The sequence below is a fragment of the Neopelma chrysocephalum genome, unplaced genomic scaffold, assembly GCF_003984885.1.
Source record: "Neopelma chrysocephalum unplaced genomic scaffold, ASM398488v2 Primary Assembly neopelma1_71, whole genome shotgun sequence".
Lineage (NCBI taxonomy): Eukaryota > Metazoa > Chordata > Aves > Passeriformes > Pipridae > Neopelma > Neopelma chrysocephalum.
Window position 1 is genome coordinate 682,338 of NW_020897731.1, and position 19,226 is coordinate 701,563.

Genomic DNA, 19,226 nt, shown 5'->3' on the forward strand with positions numbered 1-19,226 from the left:
TCCGTCTTTCCTTCCGTCTTTCCTTCCGTCTTTCCTTCCGTCTTTCCACTTCTGCATTTATTTGAAAATTGAAAGTAGTAGGGGTGGTTAAACTGGGGCAAGATCTGGAATTTCTTGAAAAAATCTGAGTCGTGTAGATTAAAACTTCTGTTAATGCAGATATTGCTCTGTGCTGTCTCCTTCTTAGGTGTACTGCAGACAACAACCATTCCTATCTTATTTTCAGTAGTCATGCCCATGTCTTAGTTGGCAATACTAGGAACACCCTTTGTCATTTTCCCCAGAGAGAAAAACAGCCTGAAATACCCCCTAAAGGGGGTTCTCGAGCCCAGGGTTGAGATGTACTGGTTGGACAATATGCTGATGACCATGAAATGAACTGCTGTGGTTCATACCTGTCCTGTAGCTAAAAGACTTCAGGCTCTGACATTGTCTGGCAGCTGTTAGGAGTAGTAATTAATGGGAAGGGACTGACTCTTCCTCCCTGCTTTCACACACAGTACAGAGGTTGAAGTAATTTTTGTCCATTGTGAGGGTGTGTTTGCAAATGGGTTTGCTGTTTTAGTATGATAAATTAAAATCAAACATTAGCAGGATTTAGTAGTATTTGGAAGTTTTATGAAATTGGCAACTTCTCTTGAATGTTTGAGGGACTGTACAATGCTTTACTGACTGACACAGAGGATTGGATTAGTGTTTCAGCCTTGTGCAAGTGGTTGCAGGCTGCTTTTCACCAAGTCTCTTACCCCATGGAGAGAGCGAGTGAGCCCTTCAGTCTGGTAAACAGCTGCATGGTATTACAGGGATGCATACCACATATTCCTCAGCTTCCAAATGCCTGTGCACCAAATCTGTTCCAGCACGTGACTGGGATGTGTAATTTCTAGTAGTGAATTTGTCAGTTTTCTCAAGAAAGCAGAAAAGAAATGTAATTACTTGTTTTTATGTATGCTTTTGAAACATTACTTAGTTAAACCTTACCTACTTGTTCATCTCGCTTGATGTTTTTAGCAAGGACCCTCAGACTTCTTCCTCCACTTGCAATCTACTTCTATCAAGCAAAATAAGAAAGAGAATGTTTCCTGTGAGAGTCAATCAACAATTAAGGTGTTCACGTGAATAATAGAATCTACAAAGAAATATTTTATGTGTATATTGGATTCGCATCCACATGCACATGGACATAAACACTGTTTGTAATATGAAGGCAATCACATTTGGTTTTGAGATTTCCAAATGAGTGATACTTCTTTGCTGAAATAAGCATTTGAATTAAGCAGCCAGCTTGCATGAGCACTTTTACTTTTTTAGTTTCCATTAAAGTCAAAGGCTTGTAGAGCCCATTAGGAGTTTAGGTAACTCTTGACAATAGTCATAGAAGAACAAAGTGGCCCAGATATACTCTTTACGTACAGAAATACTTGAGGTATCATTTTTTTTCTTGAATGGCAGCATGCGTGTGTAGGATTCTGCTGAATTATCAAGCCACGTAGTGTATCACTGTGCTTGAGACAGGAATGTCCTCTGCTATGTTCTCTCTGTATCCTGCTTGCTTATTGTGCATGTAATACAAAGGTCATCCAGCAAAGCCTTGTGCTGCCCTGCTCCCTCAAGAAAGATGTGGCTTCTGGCATTGATGTGATTCATGGGGGAAGAGTCATACCATCCAAGATTAGGCAAACTGATTTCCTCAGACTCCCTCTACGCTGTGCAGGGAGAAGTGAGCTCAAAGAAAAAGCTGAATTTCAAATCATTCCTGAATACATTGCAGCCAGTTTTTTTTCTTTCCCCTAATACAGTGTTCTCTGACTTTGGCATCTCTTGGGGAGGGGAAATGGGGCAAGACTGCAAATGAGTCACCACCAAAAACCTTCATACTTGTCAGACTGTGTGATTAGTCTTGTAATCAATCTCCTAGATGATCTCTGATCCTGAAGCCAGGGTGTGTGTTTGTTTCTTTGACTGAAGAATTTTTGATAAGCATGATGTGAAGAGATGCAAATGTGGTGGAGTGACAGATTAAGTTATGATGTTGCTAACAATGTTGTCTTGAATAGATTTAAGCAGAACAGGCAGAGACTTAGATGTGACATAAATTGAGAATGACAGAAGAGTGTGGACCAGAATATGTTTTTCCTGGAGTGGTCAGTTTACTGCTTGCTGGTTATATCTAATTTACTAAAATAGTTAGTGTGGTTTGTGGTCCACTCTCTATTATCCCTTTTGTTTGGATCCCATAGCCCTTCGTCAAGCTGTTAAAAGTGTGTCCGTCGTTTGAGTGAAATGTGAGTATCCTGTTGGATATGACAGGGCATGTGTGTGGAAAGTGATGCAGTAACTCTGGTCAAGACCAACCAGCTCTTCTGCTTTCAGTAAAATTGGAAAAAATATGTATGCAACTCAGAATTGGCTAGAGACAGGCAGAAGTGAAACACATATGTCCAGATTAGGGGCTCAAGTCCCTAGGAAAGTAATGTGCAAAACCTTACTGCAGGTCTAAGATTTGATATTGTAGTTTTCTATATGCATGGGCCTGGGGAAGTGGCAGTGCTTCTTCAAGGTCTGTATACTAATTTCATTTCTTTCTGTGTCTGGTATTGAATTTTTATGTCCCTGAAATTTTGCCTGATATTTTAAGATGATAATTTTTTTCCTGATGTGATTTATATTTGGACTGACAATTCTCAAATAAAATATTCTGTGGAGCCCTTCTAGTCTTTTGTGTTGTTCATGTAGTCATATATCATGGAGCTCATAACTTGTTTGTTTGTTTAGTGATTCTCATTCTAATTTTGCTTGGGGCTATTCTTAATGAATGGAAAGCAAATATCAGAATAGAGCAAAGGGTAAAGATCTGATGACAACCTGTGGAGTTGTATTACGTTCTGTTAATAATAGACACATAGGACTTAGTCTAGGAAAATTTATACTATAATCCAGCAATATAACCAAATCATAATTCATTGGTATATAAAAAGCTCCTCTTGGTTAAAACTGGTTAAAAGTAGAATTAACTTGATTCATTTTGCTGGAGACCCTTTAAGTATCCTTGACACTTGCCATAAGATTAGGCCTACAAAATTTTAGGGGTAAATAAGAGTAAAAGACCCAGACAGCTGATAAGAATAAGTCTATTTTGACATTGAGAGGGGATTGGAACTAAGTGATCTTTAAGGTACTTTCCAACCCAAGCCATTTTATGACGGTGTGACATAACTCTAAGTGCCTGAATGTCAGAAAATTAACATAAATTATTAGGTAGCTCTTGAATTTTTATGTGTTTGTGTTATAGTGTGTGTGTGCTGACCTGATTTTTTAATTTGTTTTCCCTGGAGAATGTCCCGTTGACTTGTTTTCATGGCTTGCACTTAACACTCTTTTGATTGCTACTTTATAAATAGTTCCAGCTAAATATATTTTAATGTATCCAGGTGAAAACCACATATTTATGTCGTGCTTCCTTGCAGGGGCTGGTGTCTTTTTCCTCTCTTGCGCTGAAGGAGAGCAGATCAGCTTTCTGTTCGACTGCATCGTCCGTGGCATCTCCCCGACGAAAGGCCCCTTTGGTTTGCGTCCAGTCCTACCAGGTTAATATAGGAAGTATAAAGTAACCGAGCGGAGTAGGAACTTGCCATGTCTCGCACTTGCTGCTGCGATTGTAAGAACAGCTTGCAGGGGCTGAGGGTGTGGAGAGTGCAAAGTGGTTTTCATTCTGAAATGTCACAGTACAGATTTATAAGCTGAATGTACCCAGTTTCCCCCTGCTGGTCCGGCTCATTCATATTTCTGGTGATATTGCTAACTTTAGCCCTCTCCTATTTAACAGTACTGAAAGATGGCAATTTGAATTGAAAGGAACACTAATCTTTAGTTTTAAACTTACACATTTAACCTGGATCCATGTCTGCATTGTTATTTTGATAGTTTAATGGAAAACTAACTTCTGGAGCATTTTGAGTTCATTTGAAACACTAAGTCTTGTCAACCTTGGAAAACTTTGTCAGGCCTCCACATCACATTTCAGTTTTGCAGCTTGAGCTTTTTTTCTGATGTCCGAGAATTAAATTCCTTTCCCATTTCACTGTAGATGCTGTGTGCACTGTAATGTTCAGAGAGGAAATTGAATGGCATCGTAGTAAGCCCTATTGCCTTTTGATTTCAGCAGATGGAATACAATATTGAGTCAGAATTACTGTGTCAAATAGGACAAAAGTGTAGAAATGCAATTGCAGAAAAGTATCTGTGACTTGGTGGTGGAATACAGTGGGAAAAGGCTGCAAGAATGGTGGGATTTTTGGAAAATACTTAGAGTTTCTGTTTATGTGTTAGGCAGTTAATAAGTGTTTGACAGGGTTTTATTGCTGTTGTAAGATTAAGATAATTGCAGCAAGGAAATGTGATGGAGCAGATTAGATCTGGATCTGAAGCTTGTGAAAATAAATTATGAAAAGTTAGTTAACATAAATGCAGTAAACACAAGGCTCAGTTCATGTCTTCTTTCTCATAGTTGTAAGACTGAAGTAAATTAAATAATCAAGGAGAGCAGTGGACAGAAAAATCATTCTTGTATGATGGTATGTGTTTGCATTCAATTAAGTGTAGTGTTCAAAAAAAAGGAAACAGCAAAACCAACAGAAACACAAAAGTCAGTGTTGATACTTAAAGCTTTGTTATTGAATACATTTCTATACGTCTAAACCTCTATTACATAGATACAACTCCTAAATCTTTCATTTAACAAAAGATTTTGTCCAGAAAAATTAAGCCTGCAAGCAACTATTCTGTTGTCCTTTTTTTAATTTTTTTTTTTTAAATTTAAATTTTAGATGGCTCAGTCTTTGACGAATCATTTTTTAGAAGCACGTAGGAATGAATCTGCTTTCACATCTTTATTTATCAGTTCTGGTGTTTGTAGGTTGTTGTGCACAGCCACATACCACATTCCCTTCCCTCCTTCAAGAGTTCTGACCTCACTTAAGTGCATAAAGTGGATGTGGAACATCCTGGGGATGATTTGGTTTTTTATAAGAAAAGACCTCTTTTCTGAGGTCTTTTAATTTCTCTTCTGTGCTTGATGGACTTGCCACTGGAATGAGGTGAAGAGATACTTGGCCACTTGATTTCCTCTTGTTTCCCCAGAGAGAAGTGTTTTGTAGGGAATTGTGCTCCTCTTTTTTCAGACTCCTCTGCCTTTTTCCAAGCTACCTTGACCCCTTTAACTTTCATTCCTGTTTACTTTACCCTTGTCTCTTCTGGTTTGTTGTCACTCCCTATGTACATATTCATAGAAAAAAATTATTTTTTATATTCTCCTTCATTTATTTTTCCATGCAGAAGCTTGCACAGATCTAAGACACATGCACATGTACTATACTAGTGATTCATCCATAAACTAGTTTTCCTTATCGAGTATGTTGTTACACAGAATGTACTGTATTGCTTGAAAAGGTCACGTCTACCAGCTGCATACTGTCTCTCTCAAGTATTGAAATTCACCCAACCTTTTGAAAGGATTAGCAATTAAATGGATTAATTATCTGTACACGTCACGTAATTAGATCAAGACTTCCAGATTAGGGATTCTACTAGGACAGATCTAGTCAATGTTATTCATATTTACTGCAGTGCAGAATGCTACACACCCTCAACTGCACTCTATGTATGTAGTGTTCTGCTTTTGTGTAGTTTAAAAGCTTTTAGAGAAAACAACCTCCTCTTCACAATTTGTTGTTTGAATTTGGCTTCTTGCCGCTGTCCAACTTAAACATGAGGTATACTTGAAGCACTCTGGTATTTTCAGGCAAGGAAAACACACAAAGGGCAGATGCACAGAGAAGAACGTAATATGGTAAAAAAAGTCACACTGACTTTGTTGGACACCAATGCCTGCAAGGCAAGTATAATCTATAGATGTTAAAGCAGTCAACATCTTTGTAGTCTGTCCTTGTAAAAAAGAGTAATGAGTGAAGCCAGTTGCTTCGTGTACAAGCAGCTCAACCATATGGTTAAAAAGAGTGCTGAAATATTTATGTGTTAGCATGAAATTAATAGGAAGTGGTAGAGACCGATTTGAAGAGGATGGAAAATGATCAGTTTCCTTACTTGCCATAGTGATTCTTTAAACAAATGTAGAATACCAATATCCAAATGGAGTTTGTAAACTGCCTGTGCAAGGGATACTTGCTCACGGGCAATATTCTTGTCTTCTTTTTGGGATTTTAGTTTTAAAAAGTATACCTTATTTCCATAGAAGCACGGTGTTCTTATCACACAAATATATGATTGCTGTATGTATTTTATTATGTAATCTATAAAATATGTGATGAAAATCAAGTGCTGTGGAACTCATAAACTTGACTGAACATTGCAAAGTGTCACAACCTGGTCTAATCTCTCACTGTGGACCCTGCTTTGAGCAGCAGGTTATACTAGAGAACTCCTGAGGTCCCCTCCAAACTGAATTATTCTGTGATATTTTGGAAATGGGTATCAAATTACTATTCTCATGGTAAAAAATAACTCTGTGTACATCCAAAATAGAATGGAAAAGGAAAAGAACATTAGATGTTTTACACTTTATTACTGGTGGTACTTACTTTGGGAGTCCATTAATTCTTCAGAATTGTACCAGAATAGTCCTATTGATAGCTCCATTAGCAGATTGGAGATTTTGGTTTATTAAAAGCTGTATGATGAGGTCTCATTAAAAAAAACTGAAGACATATGGCATTGAGTGGGAATGTGAAGGTAGTGTAGGTAGTGTAGGTATAAGTATCTGTAAATGTTTTTAGGCAGTGTAACATTTTAAATAAAGGACTCAAATGAGTGATGTGATATCTTTGTATGGCTTGTTTTCCTCAGCTACTAGGTGGAAGATAACTGCTATACTTGGCTACTAGAATGGTCTCTTTTTTTTTCTTTTTTTTTTTTAGCTTGAAAGGATATTTAGAAAACAGACCAGAGAATTTTACATTCTATCTTGACAGAAGTCTAGATATTGACTTAGTAATGAATCACTGACTGCATGATTTGTAATCTGTGCTGAATTTGCATGCGTGTTATTTGAGAAATGTTTGTTTATCTGGGGTGTGTTGAATTCCTTCTTTTCACTAGCAAGATTCATGTTGCGTGCCAAACCTGAACACAGCAAAGGCCCAAAGATATCAGTGGGCAGATCAGTACTCTCTAAATCTGACTATGTGGCAGTCTAGTCCTGGAATCTGAAGGACCCCAGGTGTAATGTGGATAGTCTTGATGCTCTTTTTTAATTTGGGAAGTTTTTTCAGGCTGCTTTGGGACTGATTAGAAGTGTACAGTGCTGCTTGCTGAGGTTCTATCTGATGCTCTTTCTTTTTGTTGAAGCTTGATATACCTTTGGCCATTGCGAGACAGCTCTGTGGCTGCCTTCTGCAGTATCTGTACCAAGTGGATCCTCCTCAAACTTTTAGGACATCTTTTCATTCCTCCAGGCATCTTACAAGGTGTGGAGATGTTAGCAAGAAGGTGAGGGTCCAGGCCTGGTTTACAAATGCGCCTACAGTTACACAGGAAGAAAGAAAGGAGAGATTTTTAGCCTAACTTAGCTAATTTTGTTTAATGAAGTAATTAATGTTGCATTTTAAAGATGCATATAATCAATTAGGTAGCTGCTGACTTGACTGGATACAATACATTTTTTCCTGACAGGTGCTTATTGAACAACCCTGGAGCTTTGAATTACTGTGACACTTTATTCGTGTGTTACCAAAGTATTCAAAATCTCCCACGATGAGCAGCTGATGTGGCTTTAATGAATACCCACCAACGTAATATAAAAATAAAATCTCCATCAGAGGCATTTTTAGTCCAGCTAAATTTGATGTAATCCTTCCCCTTTGCCCTAAAAGATCATTTAAGAAGATTTCAATGACTGCCTCATACAAAAGAATTTTTCCTCGTAGCAAGGGATCCATTTTTATTTGGAAAATCATAAAAAATTGTATTAATTGGGGGACCTGAGTGAATCTAACCACCTAAATTTCACGGGAGTAAATCAGGTGACAGGATACATTTGTTAGGAACTTGGGAAACGAAGGTACTAATTGCTCTTAGAGTTGTTGGAGCTACTGTCGGATATTGTGTGGGCAGAGGCTGAGTGAACTTCCTTGGACAGCTGTCCCAGTACTGGTCATGCTGCTTCTGTCCTCCTGAGTTTCTAATATGGTAAATTGCCATTCATTTATTTAGAGGTTGTGTATTGTGCATGCACAAGGTATAGGATGATGCCAACAAATCCAACTTTGCTGTTGAAAAAACCTTTCTTTTTATAAGTTTTAAGCCATAATTCTACAGTCACATGACAGGAGGTCATAGGTTATACACTCCAGTGTATAGGACTGCTCCCTAAAAAGTGGCTACCAGTGACTTCAGTCCATAGTCTGATCTTGTAGCAAGAGCTCCTGATTAGAGCTTGGAAGTCTGTAACCAAAAATACTGGTATAAGAATCTGCTGCTTCTGGGGAATAGTAGTATCTGTGTTTTCCACAGAAGTCTGGCTTACTGGCAGAGAAGATTAAAGGCAAAACAAAGACTTAGGTAAGACAGATAGACAATTATTTTTAATAATATACAGACTTAGAGTCTGTATATGTTTGGCAGGTTTTGGAGCTATTTCTCTGGATATTTCCTAATACTTGCTGAGAAAGGTTCTTCTACTCAATCTTCCACAAAACTGGGCAATGAGAGGTCGCAGTACATAAGTATGAACCAGGTTTTATACACACCTTTCATACGTAGGCAATCCTTAGGGGGAAGTTTAACCAAAAAATTATCAGCCCTGTTGGACATACAGTATGCCTTTGGATTTCATGTTTTGTGTTCTGTGGCTGTGTAGCTTATAGGGAGTTGAGCTTGTGGAAGTAATTGAACATGTGAAGTGCAAACTTACTGACTTCAACTTCCCTCCTACCTCCTCATCTTATATTGGCCAATTTTTAAAAATTATATCTTAAAATTGTATCTTTTGCTGTCTGTAAGAGGGATACCAGTTACTAAAAAACTATTTGTTGTGTATGTGCCCTAGTAATGTTCTGAAAATCTGTACTTGTCAAACAATCATTCTCTGAGGAAAGTGAAAGGACCTTTCCTACTGACAGTTCTTTGCTGTGGGAAGGGTTAGTGTCTATTGCATCTTGGTTTAAATAATTTGCTGATCTGTTATGCCAACTTTATACTCAAAGTGCTCTTAGAACATCTGTGTTGAACCTTTTTTGGACATAAGGGCATTTAATAGATACAGCAGAGTAACCAGAGGACATTAAAAGATAGTCTCAAGAAGCTGTTTGTAACACTGTATGCTACTGAACAGAGCCTTGCATAGACCTGTCTGGGTTGCACCATAGGTGCTGATGGCCAGATACTGTGTTTTCCTTTGGCAGAGATCCATATGGAAGCATTGGGGGTTTTGTTTGAATAAGCAGTTACACAGGTTTGAACTAGTCAATGCTCAACACGAGTTGTCTTGAAGTGTAAATAGGAATAGAGACCTAACAAAATAATCCCCATCAAGCAGTCCTATTTTCTATTCTTAAGTTTGGAAGGTGTCAAGCACTGTTTGAGCTGGGAGACACAGAGGTCACAGACTCTGTTTGTCATGGGCATTATTGCCTTGTCCCTGGTAGAACACCTATGGTGTCCAATGTATGTTGTTACAGATAGACTGTGTGTGTCTTGCTTTTTCTGCTAATCTTATCCAGATTGCAGACTTTCCTCTACATGGGAAAGAAAGTTAGAAGTTCCAGCATTGTTACTTCTGTTCCTGTGATGCGCTCGGATCTACCCAGGGCAGGTCAGAAAGTGAATATGATGAGGGACGAGAGATGTGGCAGCTTCTTTCTCAGAGTAGTTAAAAATGTAGGGAGCTCCCATGGAGCTTCAGCTCATCTGGCAGTGCTCCTTCCCCTGATTGTGAGTTTGCTTTGACTGCTGTGTTGACAACATCAAACCCAAGTCTTTTAAAATTAAAATACCTAGGATGATAATGAATCTTTTCTTTCATCAATACAACCGGTTTTTGTCTTACTAACTCAACCACAGCAATGTATAGCATTTTTCATCCTTTTTTTTGACTCATTAAATGTTTCAATGTTTTTGTGGTGTGCTAGTACTACCCAGTTGATCAGATATACAAGAACAGCAGTTGTGAGTAAGCTAATCTATTTTATCTGTCTATAATTACTTTCCCTATGTATTAATAAGAACTACTGAAACTTCTGATGTTGAACAAGTTAGCAGACCATAGCCTTTGCAACTGCTGAACATGGCACACTTGTCAGTGCTATTTGAAAGAATCCATAAGGTTTCTCTTGGGATAATGGTTATGATAACTTCCAGCATCTGGTTTTATTGTTGTGCCTGGCTGGAAACAAATGATTTGAAGGAAATTGGCCTGTTTCACTGATGAAACTTAGTCCACATTCTGTGTAACTTTTGATCTTTCTTTTTTTTATTGGAATACAATGAGCCTACTTCAGTGAGATAATTTCAGCTAGAATGGCAAAGTCGCTAAAATGTATGGGGAAAATCCCTGATAGTACATTTTAGAAGTGGTTTATATTATTCTAACTTGTCTTTTATTAAATATGAAGACAGAGAGCCAAAAGGTTGCTTATTTTATCTCTGACTTGTGATCTTAATGACCTTCTGAACATCAAACTTAAAAGTGAAGTCATTATAAATAGATGATCTGGATTGGAAGGTGTCAGATTAATCACTATGACTGACTTTATGATGTGGCTTTGTAAATTTATAGAATAAAAAATTTGGTCTTTCTCGATGTTAAAATTCCCAGTGAGTTCAGTGAATTCAGGACACATTTTACAGGTCAATTTAGCTTTCAAGTCCTCTAGACCTGGTGGATGCTAATTATTTCTGTAGTTATTGCCTTTGGTGCTGTGTTCTTCAATGTTCTTCCTTGTTGGTAACAGGGTTATACACATTGGGTAGAACCTCTGAAAATCTTTGACACTTATAATTTTAAGTTAGTGTGTAGCACATCTCCAGGATGTGCTGAAAGCAGATTGCCCCATACATTTTTCCAATCAGCATTTCAAACATAAGAATATCTGACATAAAAATGTCTTTTTTCTTTCCTTTTTTTTAATATATTTTCCATGTTTCTTCCTTTATTTGTTGTTTATTTATTTTCTGTTTCCTTTTTAAAGATCCAAGTACAAATCCAGCCTATTCAGAAGAAAGATTGGCTCATGAAGCTTTGCAATTAGAAAAGCGCTTGAGCTTGCTGTCTCATACAAGTCGCCAAGGCAGTGGAGGTAAGAAATATCTTTAATTAAACAAAAATAAATATCTTCCTTCCTTCTCAGGCTTAAGAAGTGAGCATAATTATAGTATGTGTAACTTACAAGAAAAACAGAGAAATGGTCAAGACATTTGATTACCTGTAAAAGTGCTCTTTTTGCAAGTATCACTGAGGAAAAAAAATTCTCGCAATATAAGCATAAATTAATTACAGAAGATCTTTTTGTATATAGATTATATAGATTATATATTCCCATTTTTATTTGTACAGTTAGGTATGTTTGTATTTTGGTACAGTAACCTGATTAACTATGGAAGTAAAGTATGTTTGAAAAGGGGAGAACTTGGTGCATAAACCTTAAAAATCTAGCTTCAAATGCATTATGTCCCACAATGTGGTAGGGTTATGGCAAGGTAACATACTACTGCATTTTATTTTTCCTGTGGGGATACAAATTATTGCAGGAATTCTGGCTTTCCTGACAGCAGTTCTGCTTACAAAAAGCAGATGGAATCTCGGGGTCCTTCCTGTTTGTACATACTTGCTATGCTTCAGTCTCTTGATTGTGTTTTAAATGTAGATTGATGTGTTTTCTTCTTTTGTAGGAGATGACAGAAGTCTTTCAAGCTCGTCTTCAGACACCAGCCACTCGGATGTCAGTGTTGGGAGCAGGTTGACAGTTTGGCCTGAGCAGTCTTCAGCCAGCACCTCTCAAGAGAGCCATGGACTGGCAGCTGCCAAGGGCATTCATCTTGGGGAAGAGAAGACCCTTCCAGAAGGGGCACGTGGCACCACCAAACCACCTCCGAAGCCTCTCCGATCCAGGCAGCTGCAGGAAATAGGTCGTCAGAGTTCTTCAGACAGTGGAATAGCTACTGGTAGTCACTCTTCCTACTCTGGAAGCTTCTCTTCCTATGCTGGGAGCTTGGACATTTGCCACGGTGATGAGTTTGGATCATTGCTAAGCTTGCCATTGAACTTTCCATCAGATCAGAGTTTATGTACTTGTCCTCACAGCGAGTCCCAGAGAGGTGTGGGATCAGAGTATCAGGTTCCCAGCTCTCTCAGACATATTTATGATATACCCAGGAGCGTGTTACAGGCAGCTTCTAAAGATGTGCAACAGAAGAGTGCAGACTCTACGCTACCCAAGGACCAGGCCCTGCCACCTCAAGGTGTTAGTGACCCAAAACTGAGGCTACCACACTTGGAAGCACGGAGGGCACCTGAGCACAGCCAGGACAGAGGGAGGCCTTTATCCTTACTCGCAGAAAGCAGCAAGGACTCAAGTGATGAGACATATGTGGATTTTGTTTCAAGGTGGTCAGACACAAAACCACAAGGACAGGTGTCAGACTCCAAAAGTAGTGAGTTGTCACCACCTGGTGGGGCCTCAGCTGACCCCTGTGACACATGTAGCCCCCACCTTGGGATGACAAGAGCTCTTTTTTCAGCTTGTCCAATCTGTGGTGGACTAAAGGTAAATACCTAAGACTGAGCAGATGCTAACAAACCTTAGTTAATATAGCATGATTAATTTAAAATTACTTAAGTTGTAGGTCATAAGTAATATTGTTTCCTTTATAATTTAAATAGGTAATAACTTCTTTGTGTTGTTCATGGTCAAATGGAGAGGCTTAGCACATGGTTTCCTCAAAATCTGGACCTGGTCAAGGAAACACTGAACAGTATAGGCCACCAATTGTTATTTTTAAATTGGCCAATTTTGGCTGTGGGTATATGTGAGTGAAAGAGAGAGAAGTTTTGCAGCCACTGAATTTGTCATATAATAGCAAGCAAGCACGAAGGACCTTGATCTGTCTTGCTCCTGGTATTTACGAAGAAGAAAGAAAGGAGGTCAAATAGTATGTGCTGCTCTTAAGGTGACCAGAGTGCATATTTTTTTTTCATTGAGGTTTTTCTTTTCTTTATCACTGTAGTTTGAACATTGGACAAGAAGCCAGATTAGCCAAGTTTCTCACTAGAGAAATACAAGATGGTCAATCCATAGCAGATCAACTAATCCAGTATTGTAATTGGCCAATGACAGATATTTTAGAGGAGGGACACAAAAGCTCATTAGCAGTCTATGACCAGGACAGCTTATTTGCAGGAAAAATTATTTTTATCACCAGTCACATGAAGACTTAAAACCTAAGCTGTGGAGATTCATATGCCTTTATAACCACATTTGCCAGTATCTGTGACTTTGATATTGTTAAAAATTCTTTTTGAACCCTGCTACATTCTTGTCTTTTTATGGCAGTAAGCATTATGCATCCATTATACATTGCATGAAGAAAATATTTCTGTTTTTATCCATTCTGGAGAAGACTTTTTTTTTTGTGAATGTGCTTGCTAAACTAGAATTGGGTAAAGCTGCTTGTATTAGTGAGCTGTTGAAAGGCTGTGAAGGTTAGAGAGAGTGCTCAAATTAGAGAATGTGTGAGGCAAGGATTCAGGAAGAGAGACTTTTCCTTGAGGAATTAAATGTTGCCATTGAAGTGTGTGCATTTAATTAAGCATGTGAGATTACATAAATCACTGCTGTGAAAAGGGCTTGAATGTATAGTAGATGATGAAAGAAAAATTAAAAGGCTATACATTTGAGGGATTATTTTCTTCTCATGAGGTGTTTCATGCATTTGCATCATTGACTGCCTTGATTTCTAGATGGGCTCTGGGCTGGGATCAGAAAGCTCAAAGGTGTCTTTGTTATGGTCAGCGAGGAAAGAATTAGATAAGGCACAATTAGCTCACATGGTCTAAATGTTTGTGGGTGATCCGAATTGTTGGTTTAGACATGAATTTATCAAATCTTACACTGGATATTTGTGGAAGACGGGAAGCTGAAAGGCAATATTCCATTGTATATCTTCAAAACCGCTAAAAGCTAAATTATGTCACTACTTCTTTCACTGCCTGTTGACCCCAACAAGATAGGTACTCACGTCTTTTATTGCAAAGTGATGTCGGGTTTCACAGTGTTTCTAGCTGCCCTAATGATATAAGTTGGCAAGAATTTCAGGTATTGTCAATATTTAAACAAATTTAGTGATAAACACTGCTGCAACCCTCTTACTAACTTTTGTTTTAGCATGAGATATGCACATCTGCTATTTTTTGTTTTAAATACCTATTTATAAGCAGTCAGGAAAGAAGTCTCATTAAATGGAATGGTTCATGGGTTTGTTTTTACTTTTGAAAGAAAAAATAACCTTTTGATACATTCTCCTGAACTGTCAGGAGAAGTTATTTTAGCAGCATGTAATGGACACTGTCTTTGGCCTTTCTCGTGATAAACACAGTGAAAGCACAAATCCATATGCTGTAACTAGAAAATAATTCTTATTCCTTGTGCTCTGAACAAGATATGTTTAAGATGCAGTTAGGGCCAGGAGAAGTTGATTTATGGATTAATGAAGATACCAGGTTTTCACATTCATTCAAATTCATGTTCAAAAAGCTTTAGTGTGCCAGTGTTTGGAGTTCCTTTGCAATTTCAAGTTAAGCTGTTAATTAAATTGTGTTAATGGCTTTTAAATGCCTGCTATGTAAAGTGAGTAAGTGACCTGAATAGAGGAAAGTCTACAGCAGTAGTTAAGGATAATTAAGGATACATTTGTTTGTTTTCTGCTCTGTATGTAAACTTTGGCAAATGGAGGTTAGGTTTGGGCATGCTGTGTGTGCACGTTGGAGTTCAGCATGTGAAGAGTTGAAAACAGGTTGCAGGATGAAGACATGCATATTGGAGAGCATGGTGGTGTTCATGATTGGGATTGACTTGTTAACAACCACCTGCTCCGCTAATGACAAGGACGATGAGGAACATAGGGACAACATACCCTGGGAAAACGCCAAGGCTCAAACAGAAAACAGGGCAAGGAAGCCTTTGTGTTTCACTCTGCATGACGAATAGAACCAGCATGAAGAGTCATTAAATATTGCTCCTATGATTTCTATATTGTATTTCATATTAGACATTGGAGGTTAATAAGCAAGCATGCAGGGTGTTTTGCTTTCCATTGTACATAATTGTAGTGTGCTCAAGATGCTCCTTTACAAACTTCACAAGGTGTGCCTTTGCTATGTAATTTTGCCTGGTAGATTTCAGTGCTGTAGATGATTACAGAGATGAATTCATTGTGTATTGTAAGTATAATTTAAGCTCAGAATGTTGGATTTATATGGGATTTCTGAGTAAGCTGTAGAGATTTATTATTGGACTTATTACATTTTCAACTACTTAACTAATACTAATTTGATGAATTTCATTGTACGCTTTTTGCTCTGTAACTTCATTTGATGCTATAGTTTAAGACATGATGTCAACGTTTTTTATAGGGTGTCTTTTTTTTTTTTTACACCACCATTGTTTGTAAATTTTCCTAGAAGTCTGAAAAATAAAATTATTTTCCAACTGGTTTTGTCCTTTTCCATCTGACAAGTATTGGCTTGAGTTTTGCTTTGCTTTTTGTCCCCTGACCTTCATCTCCTTGCAAGTTGAATTAATATGGAATGTTTATGGCTGTCTCTTCATACTACTTAGCATAATACTCAAATGACTGTTGACAGCTCGAAATGTGCCTATTTGTAGGAATTACATTTATGTATGTCTGGGCCATGCTAAACTCATATTTATGTCAGTGGGAGTTCTTATTTATGTAGAAATATAGTCTTGATTACTGCTTTGGTAGTTAACTTGCCATGATAGAGAGGAAAAGAACTTGTCAGTTTGTGTGTGGCTGTATTGGTATTCAGCCACCTACTTTAGTTGATCTTTTTAAAATACCAAAACCTCCTGGGAGATAATGCTCCCAAATTAGGAGCTGATCTACTCAAATCCTCTCAGAGGTACTTGTATGGTTCTTGCTACCACAGTAGCTGTATGCCTCAATCTTTGAATCTTCCAGCATATCTGTAGTAAGTGGAAAGGTGGAAATGTTGTGGTCACGATGGACAAAACAGTTTAGGGGTTTTGTCAGGCAGCAGGATCCACAGTGCTGTGGGGCTAAGAACCCGTCCATACACAGTATCTGGAGAACTGGGCCTTGGGGAGATGTGGATCTTGGTTTAAGCGGGTAGTTGCTTTGATTAGGTGATAGGATATATAACTCTTTTAGTCTGTTTTGTAGAAACCACTTTATTTTGCATTACAACTCTAAAGGAAGACATGCATGTTTGTAGTGTGATCCTTGAGCAGGCTCTTTACTTGTGTATTTAGTCATGCAGCACCATGTCCCCTTCTCAGAGTTTGTTAATCACCTGCAGCCTTGGGGGAGTGCAGAGTCTGTGTAGATCTAGAGCAACTATAAATATCTGTGTGTCCCTTGTGCATTGTAGACCAGGGAGAGACTAAGCCTAGAGAGAAGCAAGGCTGATGTGTTCTCAGGTAGAGAAGGGGCTTGAAGTTTAAAGAGCATCCTCCACTGAGGTCTTTTTTGAGGTCTTGCCTGGACCGATTTTACCAGGGTCATGAGCAGCCTGTAATTGGGTTGGGAATATAGCCTTGGTATTCCAAATCCCATACAAACCCCTTAACCCTGGAGTCAGCTGGTGTGTATCCTTTCATTGCAGATGCTGCTTTTGAAAGTGGTGAAAGAAAAGGGCTATAAGGTCTTACCTTGTATAGTGAGATTTGAGAAATAGCAGCCTCAAGATGACATGGCCACATCTGTATAACTGAGAATATTTTAACTTTTTTTGGCTTTTAGTCCTTCTCTAATGTAGTATTAAAGCAGATACTAAAGAAATCACACTATATTGTTATCTATCTACAACTTTGTTGTAACTATTTTTTTCAGTTGGTGTCATTACCTCTTTCCCCATGAGACCAAACACCTTATGTGTTTATCTTGTAGTGTGTTTATTGCCATGCTTTCTCTGAAAGTGTAGGAATGATTATTTGTAATTGCACACCTTTTACATCTCTTTTTAAGGATTTTCTTTTTACAGTATTGATGTGTGATGCTGTAACATTTTATGCTTCCTTCCACCTTAAAAAAAGCTAAAGGCTGTCTAAATTCTCAGCTGAGAAGGATGCATTTGTCATCTTCTGCAGCATTGTTGCTACTTGTATTTCTGCTCTAATCTGAGAGCTCTGGGCAGCTGGGAACACACATACTATTAAAACTATAACAGGAACAGTTTGCATCTCAGAGGAATCAGGAAGTCAGTTCTCAGTATTGACCCCAGCGATGGTGTGTTTGTGAGGCTCTTGTGTACTTTGATAACCCTTGATTCTGGGTCTTACTGGCTTTTGGCATGAATTAGAAAACTTGCTCTTGTGCTCTCTTCTTTTCAGATTTAATTCCAATTGTTTTTCTTTGAGTCTTGACATTAACCTGCAGTGACATCTTCCATCACGTGTGTCAGCACTAAATAAGGTGTCTGCACTGGACAATGATTTGGCAATCTGGCATTTTACTTACACTATAGTTACTGTAAAAGGCTCTGAAGGCTCTGAAATTTTTTGAAAGTAAAATTTGTGCTAATTAGTGTTATTTTTTGGAATTTTCATGGGTTCAAAAGCATCTTAAAACCCACCTATTCTTCATCTTTCATCTTTCTGAAATAGAAGAAATCTTTCACCCTTGCTGCTCCTGACAATGAAATGCAGTAATTTCTGGAGCTGGCTGTGCTGACAAAACCACACAGCACTGCAGGTCAGAGATTGGAGCAAAAATATGTTCTCCAGTTGAAACAGACAGAGGAAAGGGGCATAAAACAGGTGGGGGGAATATCAGGCTTAGAGCTAGATTTGGTTTGTTTTCCTTTCTGTAGTTTTGGCCAGTACCACAAGTCTCTTGTAGGGTTGACTCAAATCCTCTTATAAAGGTGCTGTCTGGTCTGCTTATGCACTGTGTTGTGATATTGCTTACCATCAGCTTACAGGGGAGGTTTTTTTTCCACAGTTTACCACTGTTATTTTATTAAATATTATAATGTTGCTTGGCCACAGGCTTCACTCCCAAGTAATTAAGAAGAGACCCAGCTTCCTTTTATATTGCTGTTGCTGGTAAGGGCTCATATGTGACCTGACTCTTCCAAAGGTTTGCATAGAGAAGGTCACTTTTAATGGGGAAGACTGTGGATTTCAGATGTCACAGTAAAACACAGGACATGCCAACCCTACCAGAACTGTGCAGGTCTGCTTTTGGCCCTGTAGGAAGCCGCCTTACCTCTTAGCTAAAAAATTATACTCAAGGTACTCTTCATCTATAATGAAAGAATACTCTCAGCATTTGTGCAAGGAATAAAGGTTCTAATCTAAATTCAGAATAATAAGAATTAAGCTCTTGGCACTTCTTGGGATCAGGCAATATGGGGAACAGAAAGCCTGTAATGGTCTGTAATGGGAAAAGAAGTGCCTGCCACAGAAGCCCTGGTAAGTGAAAAGATAATAATGTCAAGAGAAGAGAGCATCTTTTGTACATGAGGGGATGTAGACAATGTAGCTCAGCAGAATTAATTCTTCATTACCAAACAGAAGTGTTGCTGGGTTGCTTTTCTGTCAGAGACCCAGGAGGATATTGATAAACCACAGTATTGACCTTCTATACCCATCAGAATGATCAAATGGAAAAATTTTCTTCCTCCCCTAAATACAATCAAGCTGAATAATAGCTTTTATTATTACTAATACTGATGGCTACTTCTTCCTCTGTTGGGAGCAGTAACTTTTCTGAAGAGAGAGAAAGAAATGCTTTGAAGGAGAATGCTTTATCTAGCAATAAAAGCTGGAAAAAATTACACCCTTTGGAATGCAGAGTTTGTGGGATTTTTGTTTTGATCCAGTTGTAAAGGAGGCTCTTCTGATCACTAGGAATGTGGCCAAAACGGGAAAATGGATTTTTTTTTCTCTGTCTTTTTTTTTTTTTTAATTTTTTTTTTCTTTCCTTCTAAATAGAAATCTATTTCTTTCTGGAAA

General features: G+C 38.2%; 1 protein-coding gene across 5 annotated transcripts in view; it reads left to right on the top strand.

Annotated features, from left to right (window-relative positions):
- DOK7 (docking protein 7) overlaps nucleotides 1-19,226 on the top strand; it is a 58,084-nt gene that overhangs the window by 10,244 nt on the left and 28,614 nt on the right. For all 5 annotated transcript variants that reach the window (XM_027686540.1, XM_027686541.1, XM_027686539.1 and 2 more), the window contains exons 5-7: nucleotides 3,468-3,587; nucleotides 11,202-11,309; nucleotides 11,902-12,776. In XM_027686540.1, the coding sequence (XP_027542341.1) occupies nucleotides 3,468-3,587; nucleotides 11,202-11,309; nucleotides 11,902-12,776 (1,103 nt within the window). The remainder of the gene's footprint in view (nucleotides 1-3,467; nucleotides 3,588-11,201; nucleotides 11,310-11,901; nucleotides 12,777-19,226) is intronic.